This window comes from Canis lupus, chromosome 13, assembly GCF_003254725.2.
Source record: "Canis lupus dingo isolate Sandy chromosome 13, ASM325472v2, whole genome shotgun sequence".
In the NCBI taxonomy this organism is placed as follows: Eukaryota; Metazoa; Chordata; class Mammalia; order Carnivora; family Canidae; genus Canis; species Canis lupus.
This window is the reverse complement of record NC_064255.1, coordinates 28,077,335-28,097,358: the sequence shown is the minus strand read 5'-3', so window position 1 is coordinate 28,097,358 and position 20,024 is coordinate 28,077,335. Positions and strand designations below refer to the sequence as shown.

The 20,024-nt window shown below is 43.6% G+C and overlaps 2 protein-coding genes across 4 annotated transcripts in view; one reads left to right on the top strand and one right to left on the bottom strand.

Annotated features, from left to right (window-relative positions):
• The window catches only part of ADCY8 (adenylate cyclase 8), a 215,293-nt gene that overhangs the window by 66,273 nt on the left and 128,996 nt on the right, over positions 1 to 20,024 (top strand). For all 3 annotated transcript variants that reach the window (XM_049092737.1, XM_049092736.1, XM_049092735.1), the window contains exon 3: positions 13,426 to 13,556. In XM_049092737.1, the coding sequence (XP_048948694.1) occupies positions 13,426 to 13,556 (131 nt within the window). The remainder of the gene's footprint in view (positions 1 to 13,425; positions 13,557 to 20,024) is intronic.
• Positions 1 to 20,024, bottom strand: part of LOC112662531 (uncharacterized) — a 112,505-nt gene that overhangs the window by 67,568 nt on the left and 24,913 nt on the right. The gene's annotated exons all lie outside the window — the stretch shown is intronic.

The window sequence follows — 20,024 nt, the reverse complement described above, 5'->3', positions numbered from 1 at the left end:
AGGAACACATGAGCCTGGCACACATCAGGCATGATTACTGCTTATTGAAGGAAATTGAATTGAGTAAACAGAGACAAATATGCTTTTTTTTTTTTTTTTGTATGTAATAGGAAAGTAGAGAGATGTGTGGTGTGACATTTGCAAACGTGGAGTCAGAAGGACTTCCAGAGTGTACATAATTTCTCCTGGCCTGATAGATTTTAGAAAAGATTTTTGAGTATTGATTAAATTATAAAATGCCTTCCTGCTCCCCTGCCCCTTGCCACAGTTACACATGAGTACTTTTCATATCCATGGGCCCTGGAGGAGGGTGAAATCCTCTCTGGGGACATAGATGTTTCTCTCCTAGACCTCATGGACCAGCTTCCCAGTCACTGTGAAGGGCAGAGATCAGGAAACCACTACCACCACAGCTTTTAGCTCTAGAGCCATGCCACCTTCTGGGCCCGCCCTGGCAAATGTGGATAGTGGCCACCTTCCTGACCACCACAAATCTTGTGACTAGACTCCAGAGCGATACACTTAAAATTCCAATATCTCCATGACTACGACTGCCAGTGACAAAAAGCAGAAGTAGCTGGAAAATAGCCTCTGTCTCACTTCCACGTTCTAAATCTTGCAGGAGTACATCTAATTTGCAAACTCCAAATCCTACCCAGAGCTGCAGGAAATGGGGTAAATGCAGGAATTAACTTTCCAGGCTCTTTAATTCAGAAAGGGATGTTTGGGATCTTCTCACTCTTCAGACTGCACCTCCCAGTAAGAAGTACATTTTACCTGATGATCTAGTATGACAAAGGCATATATGTAAGATAGAGAACATACCCATGAAACCACACTTAACTCAGAAAAGATATCCAGGAAACCATTCTGATGTTTTTCTGTTTTTATTTATTTCATTTTTCAATGCTGTGTATGATCCACTAAATTTGATGACAAGCTCACAAACGTGTCACAAACTCCAATTTTTAAAATGCTGCATGTGGTAGGGAAGACCCCTGAGGGTTAGGCCACCAAGCCCACCACACCCCTCATATGCCATTCCAGCAGACTCTCTGGTCCCTCTGGCCAGAGCCTTTGACTTGTACGTAATTGTGATGCCTCAGGACCCAGGACCCCATGGGGAAGCATCTGTCCCTCCTCCAAGGTGATGGCTACCATTCTTGACCATAAAGCACAGAAGTAGGGGAGGTGGACAGCCCATCAAAAGACAATGAAGTGGAAGCATGCATGGTGCTTTGGTGGACAGGGTGCTAGTTTCATTTACAGACGGGGGGCAGCTTTGGAAGCTTGTGGCATATACACATCATCAAGAGTATTCAATATAACACTGGCTTTCTGTGCCAAACTTACCAAATTTTTTAGTCTGGTACTTCGACTTACAGTTAGATTTCTTGGGCAAATTTTTTCTCATTTCTCAGCAAAATGTTGTTGTAGACCATTGTGGCTTATCCAAAAAGGCACATGTTGAAAATAGATGTTCTAATATATTATTTACACTAGATATAGTATCTAGTATTAGATGTTTATATTATCTAATATAAGCCTTCTTTTCTGGTCCATTTAAGAGGTTAAAGTGTAGAAAGAAAGGAATGTGGGGAAGGAAAGGTGACAGAAAAGCCATCAACCTTGGTAGAACACCAAGTACATGAGCAACTCTGGTGTCACTTCCCCCTTGAGACCCTCGCAGGACTGTGGACGGCTGCTTATCATTCCCATTGTCCAGATAAAGACATTGACACTTAAGCAAGATCACTCAGGTAGAAAAATGAACTCAAACCTCATGTGTCTTACATCAGAGCAAAACCTCTTCCTTCTCACAGGTAATGTGAAGACCAGGCTGGTGAATATGGGGACTCATTCCTGTGGTTTCCTAAATGCCTCCCTAGAGAAAACACTTTTCATTTTAAAAGAACATAATATGTTCACTTCTGACTACAAAACAAGTTAATATATACAAATTGATACCTGAGAGAATATCAAAGTGTTTTGGTTCCATTGCTATATTTAAGGAATATCATTTTTCAGGCTTGGGAAGCCATTCCAAAATAGATGCTTTGTATTTTTTAAGTTTTATTTTTAATATTGTCTTATTTCTGCTTTCGTTGTGATAGCTTGCAAGTTATTTCGTCCCGACAAGGCCAAATGAATTGAAGTCTAAGTTTTGATCTTTCAGAGAGAGAGAGAGTGTGTGTGTGTGTATGGCAAATTGATCCCAGCCCTGTTGACAAAAAGAACAAAGTTTAACAAAACACATGACGAAAAACCATAAGAGACCTATATTGACCCATATACACTGAAATTTCTGTTCTCCTGAAATGTTGGAAGAAAGGGATGTTCTATGCCATTGAATATGCCAATTAATACACAATTACCCTGTGAATCAACTGCTCTCAGTTATTTGTTTCCAGGGTTCTCAGACACTATTGAGAGGATTGTCATGAGGGCATTGATGTTTCACGGTCTCTCACTATGGACTGTCTTATTCGTTCTGAACTCACCTGTTTCCCTCTCATTCTCCTCTGAGTAGTCACCATTCCTCAATCCTATTATCTCTGAAAGATGCAGTGTGAGTCATTCATTAAGTGAATTTGCTGGCATTTATCAAGTGCCTACTATGTCCCAGACACTGTTCAAGGTTCTCAAGATACCACTAAGATCCTTGCTCTCATGGACTTGCGGGGAGATGAGAGGAGATAAGCAGTGAGCAGATGAACAAATGAATAACTATGAACTTATTCATCATGATGAATGCCATGATTATGGAAACTGATGAGAGGCAAGGAGAGCCTGGAGTGCTATTCCAGATGGGCTCAGAAGAACTGAGGTCTGTTGGAAAAGGCAAACCAAGCAGGGAACTGAGGCAAAAATATTCCAGGCAGAAGGAATACCTACTGCAGAGGCCATAAGATGTGAACAAGCTTGCCAAGGAGCAGAAAGGTTCATGTGCCTAGATGACAGTGATGGAAAAGAGACGAGTGATGAGTGACTCAGAGATGAGTGATGGGAAACTGGACCAAAGCATGTATCTGGGTCATGTGAATTTAGATTAGTATTGGTCATCCCAGTGGAGTTGTCAAGTAGGCACTTAGATGTAGAGCTTAGAGTCCAACAGAGAGGTTCAGGTTGAAATACAGTCTCTAGAGTGGGTCAACGTATGTACGGTATAGAAAGCCATGTCTCTAGAAGAGTTAATCCAGGAAAGTAGTGTAAACAAGGATAGGAAGAAACTCTGGAGTCCCCCAACATTAAAGGGGTGAGTAGAGGAGAAATAATCAGCAAAGATGTTAAAAAGGTAAAATAATAATAAAATGAAAACCATGCCAACAACAACAACAACAAATCAGAAGAGCAGAGCGCATGGACTAGAACCAAAAATTGTTTCAAGGACGAATAGTGGATGCCTCCCTTCAGTGGCTGCCAGAAGGTCAAGGAACATGAGACCCACATGTGACCCCTTCTTCCTAAATGTAGAGTGACAGAAACCAGAAGATGCAAAGGAGCACATATGATTCCACTATATGAAGCTCAAAAAAACAGGAAAAACTCATCTATGTCACTGGGAGTTCTGACTCTCAACAGCTCAAAGCATTTCATCTTTCACATCTGTTATCCTAGCATCTTTTGGAACATGCAAGAGCCAGAGTGGTGCCCTGTGCTGGTGTTTGTTGTAATGCTGTTAATATTTTGTTGCAGTCATTTTTAGTCTCCCAGCCAACTAGACCACAAGCATGGTGAAGGCGGAAGAGAAGCCCTTCCCCTGCTTTGCCCAGTGAGGTGCACAGCAAAAAGCCTGACTCGCTCCTTCCTTAGTACCTGCTTGCTATATAACAGTTCATCAGATGCATGAATGAGTAGCAGATGATATTCTGTGATAGATTACACAAAGAAGCAGAAAAGCTTGTGACAGGAGAGGCAGCCCCAGGTGGTCCACTGCACCCGAGGAAAAAATAAACTCTAAATCAGCTCCATAGTACAGAGCCTGGTACATAGACCTCACTTGTTAAACATGGATCAAGACACCTGGGTCTGCCTTCAGGTGCGGCCATGTACTCATCTGTACCTTCGGCACAGCTCTCTGGTCTCTCTGTGCCTCAGATTCCATATCTATAAAGTAAGTATAAAATATAATATGTATTATATATAAAATAGAAGTAGATTCCTTATGAGCTGTGATGAAGACAAAACGAGATGATTCATGTACAGAGCTGGACACATAGGAGTGATCAACAAGAGTTGGTGGTAGCGGTGGCAGTGGACAAAATTGTTTTGTTGATATGATTGCTATTCTTCCTTAGGCATTTGCTTTGTCAAATAGTGTGTTCCCTACTTGTTGAAGGAGTAGTGACTTGTTGGGGACACAAAAGTGATTTTTGGGGTGCTGTCATGTTCTGCTTCCAGGTCTGGGTTCTGTTCAGAAGAGTATGTTCAGTTTGTGGAAATTCATACTGCTGTACATGTAGGATATGAACACATCCCCCTATGTAAATAACACTTCACTACAAATAAGAAAAAGATACTTCAGTGGTTTCCCTTAGCTTTTTCCCCCCAAAGATTATTTATTTATTTATTTATTTATTTATTTATTTATTCATTCATTCATTCATTCATGAGAGACACAGAGAGAGAGGCAGAGACATAGGCTGAGGGAGAAGCAGGCTCCTGATGTGGGACTCAATCCCTGGACACCAGGATGATGCCCTGAGCTGAAGGCAGATGCTCAACTGCTGAGCCACCCAGGTGTCCCTTCCCTTAGTTTTTAAGATGAAGTTACTCTTCCTTAGCTTAGCACACAAGTGCCTGTAAGACCACCCCTTATCTTCTCTACCTTCAACTATTTGAAATGCTGTGACTACACCATCTCTGTTACTTCCTCATGGCTTCACTCATACAGTTTCCTCAACTTAAATGCAAAACTCCGCTCAAGTACCACCTCTTCCGGGAAAACTTCCCTGACCAAGTCAAGATGTCCTTAACTGGACCCACAGTGTCCCTGATCTTCCATCCATCACTGCATTTACCACCTTAATATCTTTACATACTTGTCTGAAGTTTGGTGAGTGTAGCCACTTTTTTTTTTTCATTAAATTGTGTCATTTTATGTAAGAGCTTGAAAAATAATGAATGAATGGCTACTTAAATAAATGGATGAATAATATTGAAAGGAACCCCTTTTCAGATTTATGATCATAGAGAGATGGAAATGGAAAAAGAGCTGAAGATTCTTTACTACAGGTTACACGGGCTTCTCCTAGGATGTACATTCATTTCATGGCCAGTCTTGATTTTTTCCACTTAACTCTATTCTACAAGGTGCCCTCTAACTGAGCAGTGCTTTCACTTCTAAACAACCTGAACAAGAGTATGGAATGCAAAGGACATAGCTGTAACCAAAGTTTATTATTAACGGGGAATAATAAACATGACAATGGCCACCTGTTAGCCCAGCTACAAGTGAGAAATATTTAGTAAGCATTTATCGGGTTCCTACTGTATACCACAGTATACACTATCCAGGTATACTGACTCACATGTTCAGCGACTCTGGCAGGAAAAACTGAGCTCAGAAAAGGGGCTTTCATGGAGCCTCTCTATGTACCAGGTATTATTAGATTATCTCAATTCATTCAACACCCCACGAGGTAGGTGTTATCAGCCCAGTATCAAGAGATTTGGCTGTGTAATCACACAACTAGGAAGAGAGGGAGGAGCAGTACAGAGGTCCTTCTGCCTCTAAAATCCAAGTTCTCTCATCCGCTAGATGCCAGTTGTTAAGCAGAGAAGTGGGAGCTCGTTGAGTGTGTTGAGTGTTGCGGGGGATCAGCAGATGCTGAAGGGAAGGGGCAGTGAGCTCCAAGCCTGGTCTCTCTCAGGTTAGAGAGAGGGAGATGCACGGCTCTTTCTTTACCACGCTCTCCCTTGCCCAAGCCCCACATGAGTTTTGAAAACCAGAAGCAGTTCTTTATCAAGCAATTTCCTTTTGGGACATGCTATGTAAGAGACAGCCTCGTGTGGCTCTGGAGTGGTTGAGAGTTTGAATGATTTGGGGCTAGGGAATGTGTCTGCATTTTTCCTAGAGCCTTGCCAGCAGGTGAGCAGTCTCTGCTAGCATTGCATATTGTTTCCACTGCAATGTACAGGGCCCATGTGTTGTTCTGTTGGTCCACCAGCATTCTGGGCACTACTGAAATGACCATAGTAAAACAGAAGACGAGACACTTTTGGGTTCTTGGGCCACTGTACAAGCAGGATATCTATCTATCTATCTATCTATCTATCTATCTATCTATCTATCATCTATCTTATATATACATATATTTATAATTTAATATATAATTTATATATGTTTCTATCTCTGCATATATATGTTTACATACCATTTTTCCTCTGTTTTGTACTGTTTCATTCCCTGTGGAATTTCAAAAACTCTTTGGACAATTTTCCAGCCTATCTATAACAATGGTACCTTCTTCCCTTGGCCTCTCCAGCTCTCTGGATTGCTCTCTTTGCCCATTGCAGTGGCCTGCATTCAGATCTGCTCTGCTTGCTGGAGATGTGACAACAACTATGTCATCCATTTTCTGTCTGTTCCCTCACCCTGAAATCCATTCTCTGTAGTCATGCGAATAATGATGTCACCTCCCACCTCTTCTCTCACTTAAAAAATCACCGGCTCCCGGTTCCCCATTAGCTGAAGACCAAATTTCTTGCCATATGATACAAGGGCCATTCCAAATTGTTTCCAGTGGAATTCTCAAGTCTCAATTCTGACCAGTCCTTTGCAAAGAACCTCAACCGGTGAACTCACCAGCAAATTTGCTGTCCTCTGTCCAACCCCTGGGTCTTTGCTCATCGCCTGAATGATCTTCCCTCACTCTCACTGTCGACCTCCTATTTTTTAAGACATCATAATATCCAGTAAAGCCCCTCTGTGAAGAAGGCAAAGCAAAGTTCAATGCCTGCCTTTACACTTCAGAAAACTCAGATTCAGAGAGATTAAGGAGCTGGCCCAAGATCAGACAGTGAGGAAGCACATGCCAGAAAGAGACGCAAATTCGGGTCTTCTGATTGTGATTTCCAACCTATCTATCAATGTCTCTTTATTGAAAACTACGCAATGCTTAGTGTTGTGTGAGAAAAGTGGCAAGCCTTATGTAAGAGGACCTCTCAGCACACTCTAAAAAGACTGAAATCCTGAAGCCATAAGAAGTGCTTAAAAGATTTTTCAAGAGATGCTTCTTGGCAGCATATTGGGTACCTAATGTCTTCTGCATAGCAAATGTGCTCTTGATCCCTCACCTTTGACTAAATTCCTTTCAGGAGAGCTCAGCATCATACCTGAGCATCACAGTGCCTGTGGTTTATTATCATTTTATTGCCAGAGCAAAAAAAAAAAAAAGCCTCCCTTTTTATTTAATAACGTTAGAGTTGTTGATACAAGAGGTGATCCTCACCTAAAGATAAGCATGCTTGTGCTAAGCCTTGGGGAGGGCAGGACTGGTGCCAAAGGCATGCATTGCCCAATGATGGGTCAAAGAGCCAATGATTGTGGGGAGGAAAATATGCTGGGTGCTCTGCTAAGTGGACGCCTGGGGAGTGGAGGGGAGCATTTTGTCACTGATGTCGTTTCAGCCAGTCGATGAATGGTGATAATAATAAAAGGCAAAGCAACATTTAGTTCTCTTGCTATTGTTTTAAATTCTCGTATTGCACTTCCTCCCCTGACTCTCAGGGCATAGTGCCGCTGCCAAGCATTTGATCAAATGTATCTCACTGGGTCCTGAGGATAACCCCAGAAGAGAGCTAGAACTACTATCACCATTTTGCACATGAAGAGAATAGGCTTGGAGACGTTAAGTCACTTCCCTATGGACACACATCTAAGTTTCAGGATCTGAGCTGTGGTCTGTGAAGGCAGGGCCTTGGTTCTTGTGTGCTGACTGCTCCCAGGATATAGACATTCAGCAAATCAAAGAATGAGGCAAATCAAAGAATGCTTAAGAATTACCAAGTCTTGGGGTGCCTGAATGGCTCAGTGGTTGAGCATCTCAGGTCGTAATCCTGGGGTCCTGGGATTGAATCCCTCATCAGGCTCCCACAGGAAGCCTGCTTCTCCCTCTGCCTATGTCTCTGCCTCTCAATCTGTGTGTCTCTCATGAATAAATAAATAAAATCTTCAGGGAAAAAAAAAAGCATTATCAAATCTTGCCAAAGCAATTCCATGTTCACACAAACAGAAACACTCATTCCTACTTATTTAAAAATTTTAATTTAACATCTAATTAAATAGAGTGAGCACACTAACAGCTAAACCAACATAATTGCATTTGGGAGTAAGCCCAGTGACTCCTGGCCAGCACAGGGCTACATACGGAATAGAAGTTGTGGGCATTTAGAGAGCTCCCTATGAGAGCCCAGCTGACAGGTGTGAAGAAGGGTCTAGAAAAAGCAGAAGCACTGAGTCAGGTAATCTAGGGAGTTGGTAGGTGGAGGTCAGCCAGGAGAGCTGTTACTGAATTACAGTGGTACAGGTACTGGTCCAGAGGCTGGTGCAGGTTGCAGACAGAGCAGAAACAGGCAGGTCAACGCAGCATGGTAGGATTCAGGGGGAGCTTTACGGAGGTGGTGTCACTTCAGCAGACCAGATAGAGAATGAATTCCAGGGGCAGGTCCAGTATGATCAGAGGAACATGTGGCTCATCTGAATAGCTGCCTGTTGGGTGGCAAGTCCCTATGCCAGTGATGAGTATATGCCTTCCTCTGAGACCAACTACCAAATGTCTAGTCTCTGCAGACTCCAGTTCTCATCACTTGCTCTGTGTCTTTCTCTGAGTCTTGATGACAAACTGAGTAGAAGCCCAGCCTCTCCTCCTTTACCTTGGCAACTCTTTCAAGGCTCCCAAGACCTCATCTGTGGCTTATAGTGCAGTCTGTCCCAAGTCACTGGGTTATCTGTCCACACTGTTGGTGAAAGCCTGCTCCTGACTTACTGTCAGTGCTTGTCAAACTCCTGCCGGCCACCTCTCTGATACCATGACTGTCACTTCTTGTGTCTGTCATCTCTGAAACTGAGCCTGTAAGCCCCCCACATCTGCTTGTTCACTTCTATATTCATCGCAGCTGACATACTTGTCTACAATAGAATCTCAGTAAAAATGTGAATGAGTGAATTTCAAAAAATACTGTATCCCATAGCCTCAGTACATGCTGTCCTTCTGTGCCTGCGGCACCTTCTCTAGTTTTCTATAGGATTGCTTCCTTCTCTCCTTTAGCTTTCCGTGTAGGTCACCATGCAGAGTCCTTCACTGACCATTCTCTAAAGCAGCCACCAGCTCCCCTGAATCTCTCCCAAGGTCCATTTATTAGTTCTACAACACTGGCTCTCCAGAGGCAAGTGCCATGCCTGTTCTTGTTTTCTGCTGATTCTCCATGCCCAGCACTGTACCTGTCACATGGCACCTATTCCTTGACATGGTAACTAAATGAACAAATAGATAAATTACGGTCCAAGTTCCAGCGAAAAAAGAAAACGTAGGCTTGAGTCTTCACCATGTGCTTGCCAAGTGCATGACCTTGGACTGTCCTATTTCCCCTAAACTCTTTGTATTTCAGTATCCTCATATATAAAATGGGATGAAAATTGTAACTTGCTACCTCCTAATATGAGGTTTTTGATTGGATCCTGAATACAAAGCATTTGGTGTGCTACAGTGTGAGTGGTCAGTGAAAATAAGATACTGTCTGTAACCCCAGATATATGTCTCTTACCTTCACTGCAGTTAACACCTCTTTGCCCGCAGTAGAGTCAGGTCTGGGAGAGATCTCAGTTTATAAGTCTAGGGGAGTGGTGAGTTCTTTCTGAAGCCCTTAGGAGTCCCTGCTGTGTCTAAGCCCAGAAATGCTGCCTGCATGGAGGCCTGCCCTGCTACCTTACCCTCCCCCAAGACAAGCATCTGCATAAGATAAAGCTCCTGAATCCCTCACTGGTTTTCACCTGGACATCCCCCCAAGGGTCACTGTAGCAGTTGATGCCCATGAAGTCATTTGGATGATGACGTGAATAGAACGTGTTATGTGAGCTGAGAGGAAGTCTGGGCAGGAGCCAGTGGTACACTTTGAATCAACCTGGGGCCCTTTTCATTGCAGATGGAAAACACTCAGGGGAAATAAAAAGATGTGCAGAATATGAGCACAAAGGCCACCCAGGCCACAGTCTGGCTCCAGGAAACACTCTTGTACTTCTGATCTCTAAAGCCAGAGAATCAGATATTGTGCCTCCGCAGGAGCTGAAAATTGTATTAAGGAGTGAACTTTCTCATTTTCTTTTTGATTGTGTTTTCGGGGGACTTCAGTGATGTTTCTCAAGCAGTGAACAGATCTGAGGGAAACGAAAGTATTGAAAATGGGCTTCTATGAGTAGACCAGGCAAATTCCCATCATCTTGCATAAAATGCTTTACAAAGGGAGGAGCAGGTACTGGTCAGTTTCCAGTAGCACCACTGACCAGAGGCTGGCAAGTCTTAGTGCTGGAGAATGTTACTATTAAAATTTTAATTTAAATTTTATAAAAGATTTTATTTATTTCAGAGAGAGAAAGAGTATAGTGCATGAGTATGGGGTGGGGGAGAAGGAGAAGTAGACTCCTGACTCAGAACTGGATCCCAGGACCTTGAGATCATGACCTGAGCCAAAGGCAGATACTTAACTGACTGAGCCACCCAGGTGCCCCAAAATTAATTAATTAACTTATTTACTTATTTTTAAAGCCTTATTTATGTATTCATGAAAGAGGCAGAGACACAGTCAGAGGAAGAAGCAGACTCCCCATGGGGAGTCCGATGTGGGACTCGATCCTAGGACCCCGGGATCACAACCTGAGCCAAAAGTAGATGCTCAACCACTGAGCCACCCAGGTGCCCCCATACAAAAATTTGGTTCTAAAGTCTCCCATAAAAGCATTAATGTCATAGTTAGAGGATTAAATGCACATTGCCACTCAAAGAATCTGTTCAGCAAGCAATCATCCTGTGCACGGACCCTGCTGGCCATAGTAGGGGATCCATTCATGAGCTGGGCACAGTTTCTGCCATCTGTGGGTTCACCATTTGTTTAGGAAGTATTTATTGAGTGCCTACTATATTTAGGCAGTGAGTGCCCCTCAAAGCCATGATTAGCACCTACTCCTGTCCAGCAGTGATGCATGAGCAGGACCATGGATACCTAAGAAGTTGGCAGATAGAGCTAATGAGGACAAAATGGACATGATGTAGGTCATTTGCAAGAATCATGCTTCTCAGTCCCACAATTAGACAGCTTTCTTTCTTTTTTAAAAAATTTTATTTAGTTTTTATTCGTGAGACACACAGAGAGAGAGGCAGAAACACAGGCAGAGAGAGAAGTAGGCTCTTGAGGGGAGCCCGATGTGGGATTTGATCCCGGTACTCAGGGACCACAGCCTGAGCTGAAGGCGGACGCTCAACCATTGAACCACCCAGGCACCTCATGAAATAGCTTTCAAGAGAGGAGAAGCTGCATTGTATGAAGCTCTGTGGGCATTTCACTAATAAAGCCCTTCGCATAGGAACAGCAAGGAAGGAGGGAATTCACACCAGGCCTGTCACACATTTTATGTCTTGAATTCTCACAGCAACCCTAGGAAGTAGATAATTTGATTATTATTTACCAAATTAGGAAACTAAGACACAGAGATGACCAAGCTCACTTAAATATACGTGACTATCAGTGATGGAGACAGAGTCCAAAGTCCAGTCTCCCTCAAAACTCAGGGCTTCCCCCCACCCAAGAGTCCCATCAGAGAATAACGTGGTAAAGGACTGCCTCCTGGCACTGCCACTAGGTAACTATGTAGGTCATGCAAGTAATTTAATCCCTCCTGGACACAGTCCATTCGATGGCAGTAATTATTTGTGCCTGCTTATTTTCAGGGTTTTGCAAACGAATGGTGAAAATCCTCAAGATCCATAAATAACTATGAAGATACAAGAAACTAATGATTGGAATCTACCTGTCTTAAGCTCAGCTTCCACACTGTAGCAAATTATACAACAAAGAAGTCAGATTTTTGCCCACTTTCCACAACACAGGTCTTTTTAGGATTTAGGTCTTGTTGCTAGTTGACTAACTTGTTTTGTTTTTATCTACCATGTTGATCACAATGGAAGAATATTATTTGTCTACACACAGTCCAAAAAAGACTGAGACACACATGGGCTGTGTGTCTCATCTCCTCTCTTGATAAAGAGTTGGTGCCTCCAGAGGTGACTGGGTGGCTCAGTCGGTTAAGCATCTGCCTTCAGTTCAGGTCATGATCCTGGGGTTCTAGGATCAAGTCCAGCATTGGACTCCCTGCTCAACGGGGAGCCCGCTTTTCCCTCTGCTTCTGACTCTCCTCCCTGCTCATGCTGTCTCACTCACTCACTCTCTCAAATAGATAAATAAAACCTAATACAAGAAAAAGAAAAAAAAAAAAAGAGTGCCTCCTAACTCTTGCTTTGCTGTTTGTTCCCCATTTCAGTAATCGTAGCATGCTGTCCCCACCCACCAGACTCAGAGCCTGGCCATCCCCGTGGTCGCACTCTGTCTTTCTCCTACCATCCCAGCTGGCTGCCAGTCCTCCAGATCTGGTCTCAGCATCACCTCTCACCTGGAGCAGTTTCCCCAGCTGGTCTCTACCTCTACCCTGGGTCCCCACCTCACATTCCCTTCTCCAAACCATAGTCAGGGCAATGTGTTAACATTTTTAAATTGAAAATTACATCGGTTTACATGATTCCTCAGCTTGGGACCATTCAGTGGCTTTCAGTTGTAGATGGAATGAGATACCAACATCTTCCAGGGGCACTCGAGATCTGTCTACACCTGCAGCCTCATTGCTTGTTACTACATTCCTCTGTCATGGCCCTCCAGCCGTATCATTGCTTTTTTTTTTTTTTTTTTTTACAATTGAACACTTGCTGTGTCCTCTCCCTGGACCTCTCTTCTTGCACTGCATAGGGCTGGCTCATTCCAGTCTTTCAGATATCAGCTTAAAGATCATATCCTCAGAAAGGTGCTTTCTATCCTGATTTGAGTCGTGTCATACTCTGATCATGATCTCCTCTTGCACTGCACTTGTCACATTTTTTTAATGTGTGTGGGTGCCTTTGAATGGACCTTACTGTTAGAATGTGAGTTCCACAATAGTAGAACCCTCATCAACTTGGATCACCACCATCTACTTGACCTCCCACACAGTGGCAAATACCATGTACTCAGTAGATACTGGTGGTGTTCAAGAATGGCATGAAGTTAGCAATTCCTCAAGAAAGTCAGTCAAGAACCCCATGCCTCCTGCCTGGTGCATGCACCATCTCAGACTTGCTGGTCAGCCTAATGGGACTGTCCCTCTCCACTGCTCTATTCCAGGAACGGCTCGTTTTATCTGTGCTTCCTCGGTTTGTCGTCCTGGAAATGATCAACGACATGACCAATGTTGAAGATGAACACTTGCAGCACCAGTTCCATCGGATCTACATCCATCGTTACGAGAATGTCAGGTGAGAAACACAGCACCCTCACCCCAGCTCTGTGCATGATCAGGGTGTGTGCCTGGCTGCTCCCATTGGACTGCCGTGACTTCTGTCTGCTTGAATGTCAAAGCCTTTCTCCATGTGGTTGATTAATTCCTTAACCAGTGATTATTCATCACGGAGTTCATTTCCAAATTGAGGCTTGAGAAGAATGTCAGAGAGATGCAATTATGTTGGCTTGCCTGCCTTTATATTTTGAGGTGAAAAGCAAAAGCCTTTTACACTATGTTTGAAAAAATAATTCCAGAATGTGAGCTGGAGACCTCAAAGGCGATTACATAGATCTTCTCCTTGTATCCCTATAACTTTCTTTAAAACAACATAAAAAAGAACTGTGGCTGATTTTTCTTTTGTGAACATATTTTTGGCCAACCCACCCATCCACCCAACTACCCACCCACCCACTCATCCATCCATCTACCAACTCTTGCACCTGCCCACCCTTCCACCCATTTACCCATCCATCCCTTCAGCCATCCATCCATTAGTGTCCTCTCTATGCCCAGCACTGCCCTGGACAGTATGGTGTGTACTGAAAAATCAGAGGTGGGGGGCAGCCCCAGTGGCGCAGCGGTTTAGTGCTGCCTGCAGCCCGGGGTTTGATCCTGGGGACCCTGGAGGACCCTGGGGACCCACGTCGGGCTCCCTGCATGGAGCCTGCTTCTCCCTCTGCCTGTGCCTCTGCCCCTCTCTCTCTCTGTGTCTCTAAGAATAAATACATAAAATCTTTTTAAAAAAATCAGAGGTGGGGGCTCCTTGATGAGACAGAGTAGCTTTAAAATTCCATCTCTACCTCTTCCTTATATGTGACCTTGGGCAATTTACATACCTGAATCTCAGGACCCTTCTCTGTAAGGTTAACATCTTAATAAAAGCCACCTTGCAGAGGTTTATGCAGATGATCTAACTGAAGATATATACAAAGCATAGAATAGGAGTAAGCATACAGTAGAACACTGGGCATATTGTTGATGGTCTCAGACATGTTTCCTAATTATAAGCCGAAAGAACCTAGGAAGCCTGGGTGGCTCAGCGGTTTAGCACTGCCTTCAGCGCAGAGCGTGATCTGGGGACCCCAGATGGAGTCCCACATCGGGCTCCCTGCATGGAGCCTGCTTCTCCCTCTGCCTGTGTCTCTGCCTCTCTCTCTCTCTCTCTCATGAATAAATAAATAAAATCTTTTTAAAAAATAGGCAGAAAGAACCTAACCTTGGTTGGTTTAAAAGAATTAGAAAGGCTGAGTAGTAGCTCACATAGTAATTGGGGAAGGATGGAGAGGCAGGCTTAGCAAATGGGCCAGAATCAGAGCAGAGAGATAGACCAGTGAGGACACTGCCTCCACTGTTTCTGAAGAATCTACTGCTTGTGCTACTAGCTCTGTCGCCTTCCCCAACATAGCTACCACCTCTTGGATTGCTCCTGCAGTCCCCCAGGATCTGGATGTGGCTGCCTCTGCCCTGCAGTCACTCCCTGCTCCCCCTGCCTTTTTGCAAGGCAAGGTAAAGCCTGGGGCAGATGTGTCTGATTGGTTTAGACCAGTCACTCACCAGAAGTGCCTGAAAAGCAGATTTCTGACACTTTCAACTCGTCCAGTAGAATTATATCTCCCTCCCACTAAATATCATGGGGTGAAAATCCCCAAATGTAGGGGGAAATTTACACGTTAAACAGCTCTTAAACTAACCAGTGTACCCGTTAGTCAGAGGGAAGAGCAACTTTTCCTTCTTACCAGCTTCTCTAGGCATTCACTTGGCATACTGGGACACTCATTTGAAAGGAAGTCCAACAGAAAGCATGATTCCGATCCAGTGAGTGTATCCATAGAGGTCATTATCAGAGTTTTGTCCAAGAATAGAGCTACACTGGGTATAAATGCCTGGGTTGGCAACACAGCCTTTGCCATATAGCCACTCCAATGAAAGATACTCCCCAGATCCACAAATTGGTCCCATCGACAATGGAGACTCATCAGTATCAGTGTAGGTAATGGGCTCAGGGAAGTATCTATAATTATCACACAGTGTGATGTTCTTTTTTTTTTTTTTTTTTTTTTTTTTTTTTTTTTGGTGTTCTATTTTTAAAGTAAGCAAAGGGTGCAAGTGAATCATAAAAAGAGGAAGACCTAGAGTGAGGGAGGAGGGATGGGGATATAGATTCTGGGATCATGCCCTGAGCCAAAAGCAGGTACTCAGCCACTGAGCTGCCCAGGCATCCTGTTGGGAGCATTTTTAAAATTATTTCCAGTCCTGTGTCTTTGTCTTCAGGGCAACCCACCTGAAATAAAGTTCATTCTTTCTTCTCTGTTGCTTTTATTGTTGTTTGTTGTTCTGTGACCCTGCTCTAAAAGCAGTCTGCTGGACATGTCTGATTATTGATGATATTTCATACCATTCTTTTTCTCCTGCCATGTATATGTGCCAGGATAGGGTACAGTAAGAGGTGCAGCACTCGGGTGCCCTTACTGTGCCACGGGGCCTGGGACCCAGTGCATTGGGTCTTTCATTCCAGAACACATTCTCGGAGCCACATCTCCTTCCAGACTTTGGCAGCATTGTTTCTTTTTTCAGGGCCTCATTTTCCTTATCCAAAAACTGAATGGTTTGCAGTTGGACAGTTTGGGTTCTCATGTTGATTTCAGCTCTTTCCATGTGAGACTTCCCCAGGTCCTCTCTGCAGATCCACTTTGGCTGCATGATGTTTTACTGGAAGCCTTTTGGGCTTCTAGTCCCTCTGCCCAATTCCATTCGTTTCTCCTATTTTTCACCAAATATTTAAGACACATTATTTAGAGTACTACTATCTGCTCTAACACATAACTTCTCAATTTCACTGATTTCAATTCAATAAAATTTATTCACACAACTGCCCCTTGCTGATGCTCCTGGTCAATGGGTCACTTAGGGACAAAGGTCCCTGAGTTTTATATCTGTGCCCTCCACTGGGACTCAGAGATTTTGTTCAGTTCTTGGAGGGAAAAGGGTAGAAAAGACACACCTGCTTCATCAGCACCTTGGTCCAAAAATGGCATGAATCACTTCAGTTCAGATTCCATTGATGTGACCTGATTGCATGACTCCACCCAGACACAAGAGAACAGAGTCCCCAGCTCAGCAGCCTCTCCTAGTGACAAGGGTTCGTGGATTTGGTGTATGATTTACTTATCTCCCAAAGCTCCCTTCCCCCTTCCTCTTACCCAGCCGCACACTATGTCCATTGGCACATTTGCTGGCACACATTGTTTGGATCTACTCAAGGGGTAAACTTGTCTTTACCTCTCCCAGTGTTAGACTAGACAATTCAGTGAACCTTCATTAGGAATCAGAAAACCCTCAATCTTATAGGCTTACTCAGTCTATCTGGTTTCTGGGCTGGCTCTTCTTTCCATCCAGCCCTGCCCAGAAGGGTGGCCACCACATTGGCCGTTTAGACCAGAGTTTCATGTACAAGCAAAATGCAACTGAGTGGGTCCAGAGAACCTGTTGACTTTTGAGACCCATCTGCATGGCAATCTATGAAACACTCTCTGAGTCCCAAAAATTTCCCCAAACCCTCCACTTACCAAGGACTATGCTGTGATTTAAAAGTTACCTACTTGTACATAATAGTACAGAATTGCTTCGGTGATCCTTCTTTATTATCAAGAAAATGGAAGCTCAGAGAGGTTAAATAATCTTCCCAAAGACACACAGTTTAGAAGAAGAGTCTACCCAGGGCCCATATTCTTAATAATTCTTTTGAACCCTGCTAAAGCTTCCTCAAAGTTTCTCTATTTGCAGAGTAACTATTAGGTAACGATACTTATTTTTAGCCAGATAAGTAACTTATAGGAGCAAGTTCAAATTATTTTTGAAAATTAACATGGGCTCTTCAATACATTCTAGAATGAATACACTCTAAGATGATTATCACAGAAGGTTCCAAGTTCATACCTAGAATCAAGAGACCTGACCTGAAGCTCCTCACTTGGGGGTAGCAGAATGGACAGTGCAGAGAAAACCAGGGCCCTAGTTTCTGCCTCTCATCTTTTTAGTCAACAAACCCTCGTTGCATAACTATAGTTTAAACATAAGTTATCTATCTTGGATGTGTACTAGAATCACTAGGGACTCTTTTTAAAGCAGATTCTGATCCAGTGGGTCTGGAATGGGGCCTGAGATTCTGCATTAGATGCCAGTGGTGGCCACGACCACACTCTGAGAAAAAAAAGACTGCATTCTGAAGATTTCTGTTGATTCAATTCAGGAAGCATGTCATGGGGCCACCGTGTAATAGGCACGGGGGATACAGCAGTGACTTTCTTCATATCTTTTAGTTAGTAGATGGAGCACACTTAGTCCTAAATAGTTGTGTTGTCAAGTGTTAAATGCCATGACAGGCAGCCCCATAGACTGGGTCAGAGGCTGGAATAGGAATGACTGTCTGTGCTTGGGGAATTCTGTATAAAAGCAGGGTCTCAATATATGAGTGGGTTCTTGAAGGACAAGTAGGGGTTTAATAGGTAGCTTGTACGGGAAAGAGAGGCTTTGCCAGGGAGCAGGTACATTGGGTTCAGACACAGTTGCATAAAGTCCAGTGTGTTCAGAAGACCACAAGAAACTTAATGATATTGGATCACTGAGCACATCTGAAACTTTCTTGTCCTTTGGTCTGCAAATCCATTACTCCTTTCAATAGGCTACATGCTCTGTAAGGGCTGTGATGGATGGTTCTTTCTGCTCACCACTATAATTCCACTTTCTGGCACAAGTAAGCATTCCATTAATGAATCGCTGAATGAATGAATGAACCATTCTTGGTATAGACAGATAGATATTACTAGTTTTGGGTGAATGGATCTGTTGAGTGAGTTGGACTGGATGATCAATGGGCCCTTCTACTCCCACCTGCCATGGCAATGACTGTCCTTAGGTTGAAGGTAGCATACCAGAGTGATAGAGTATAGATTCCAGAGCCAGGCTGCCTGGCTCAAATCCTAGATTTTCATGTGCGGAGGCAAGTTACTCGGGTCTCAGTGTCCTCATCTGTAAAAGGGAGATGGTCACAGTAGGTCCTACCTCATAGATTGTTATGAGGAACAATGAATTAGTACATGTGGAACTTAGGACATTATCAGTCCACAGTAGATACTCTGTAAATAGTGCTGTTCCTTTTGTTCCTGTTTATGTCATCAGTTAGGAATTCTTTTTGCTTCAAGAGACAAATGATCTAATTAATAGTCATTCTTTCTCCCCTGTTACCTTTCTTCTCTCAATATCTCTCAAATGCAGTCATTCAATTATAGTACTTTTTTTGTAAAATAATAAAAATAGCTAATACACTTACGGAGCACCTTCTGTGCCAGGCACTGTGCTACACACTTGCTGCCCACCAACAAGGCAGGTTCTACAATTATCTCCAGTCGAAAATCAAAGGCTTAGAGATGCTCGGGAAGTTTCCCGAAGTCCTAGTGTTCATGAGTGGTGAGCTTGGCTCTGAACTCTGATCTGTCTAGACTCAATCCTACCTACCTGGCAGGTGCCGTGCCATTGGAACACTGTACAGTACAGTAACCGTGTTGTGACTTGCCCAAAGGAAGCTTCATACATTAGAAATCTAAAGGCATCATGCCCATGCTTAAAACTCTTCACTAGCTTTCTATCATTTTCAGGACAAAGTCTGTGTTCTTCAACTGTCTTAGCAGCCCATTTCCAACATTCCCCCGCCCCACATCTCTAACTCACACACACCTTTCCTCTTCTTTCCCCAATCCCCTTGACCAATGCTGCCCTCTGACTAGCTGCCCTTGAATTCTTGCAGTGCTGTGGTACATTTGCCACATTTCCACCAGACCCTTGTAGATGCCGATTTCTCTGCTCAAACCTCCCATCCTTCTTGCTTTACCATCTGTCTAGTTCCATAGGCCCTTTAAAACTCAGCTGAGACTTTGCTGCATTGGCAAAGTCCTGATCCCCTGTCAATGGTCATCCCCCAGTGTGTCCTTCTGCCAGAGTACAGTGGTCTCCCTGTTACCTGTAGTTTCAGCTTCCCACAGTTAACTGCAGTCCAGAAGCAGATGATCCTCCTCTGACTTAATGTCAGAAGGTAGACAGTAGCCTGACACTGGAGCACAGTGCCTGCATCATTCCCTCCCCCTATCCTCCTCCACCTCTGCTTCATCTCATTATGTTCAGAAAGATGTTTGTGGAGAGATACCACATTCACATAACGTTTTTTACAGTATGTTGCTATAATTGTTCTATTTTATTACTGTTGCTGTTAATCTCTTGCTGTGCCTAATTTATACATTAAACTCTATCATAGGCATGCAGGTATAGGAAAAAAACAGTCTAAATAGAGTTCAATACTATCTGCAGGTTCAGGCTTCCCCTGGGGGTCTTAGAAAGGATACCCCCACCTGCCCCTGGATAAGGAGGGGGCCGCTGTACCCATCTCTAT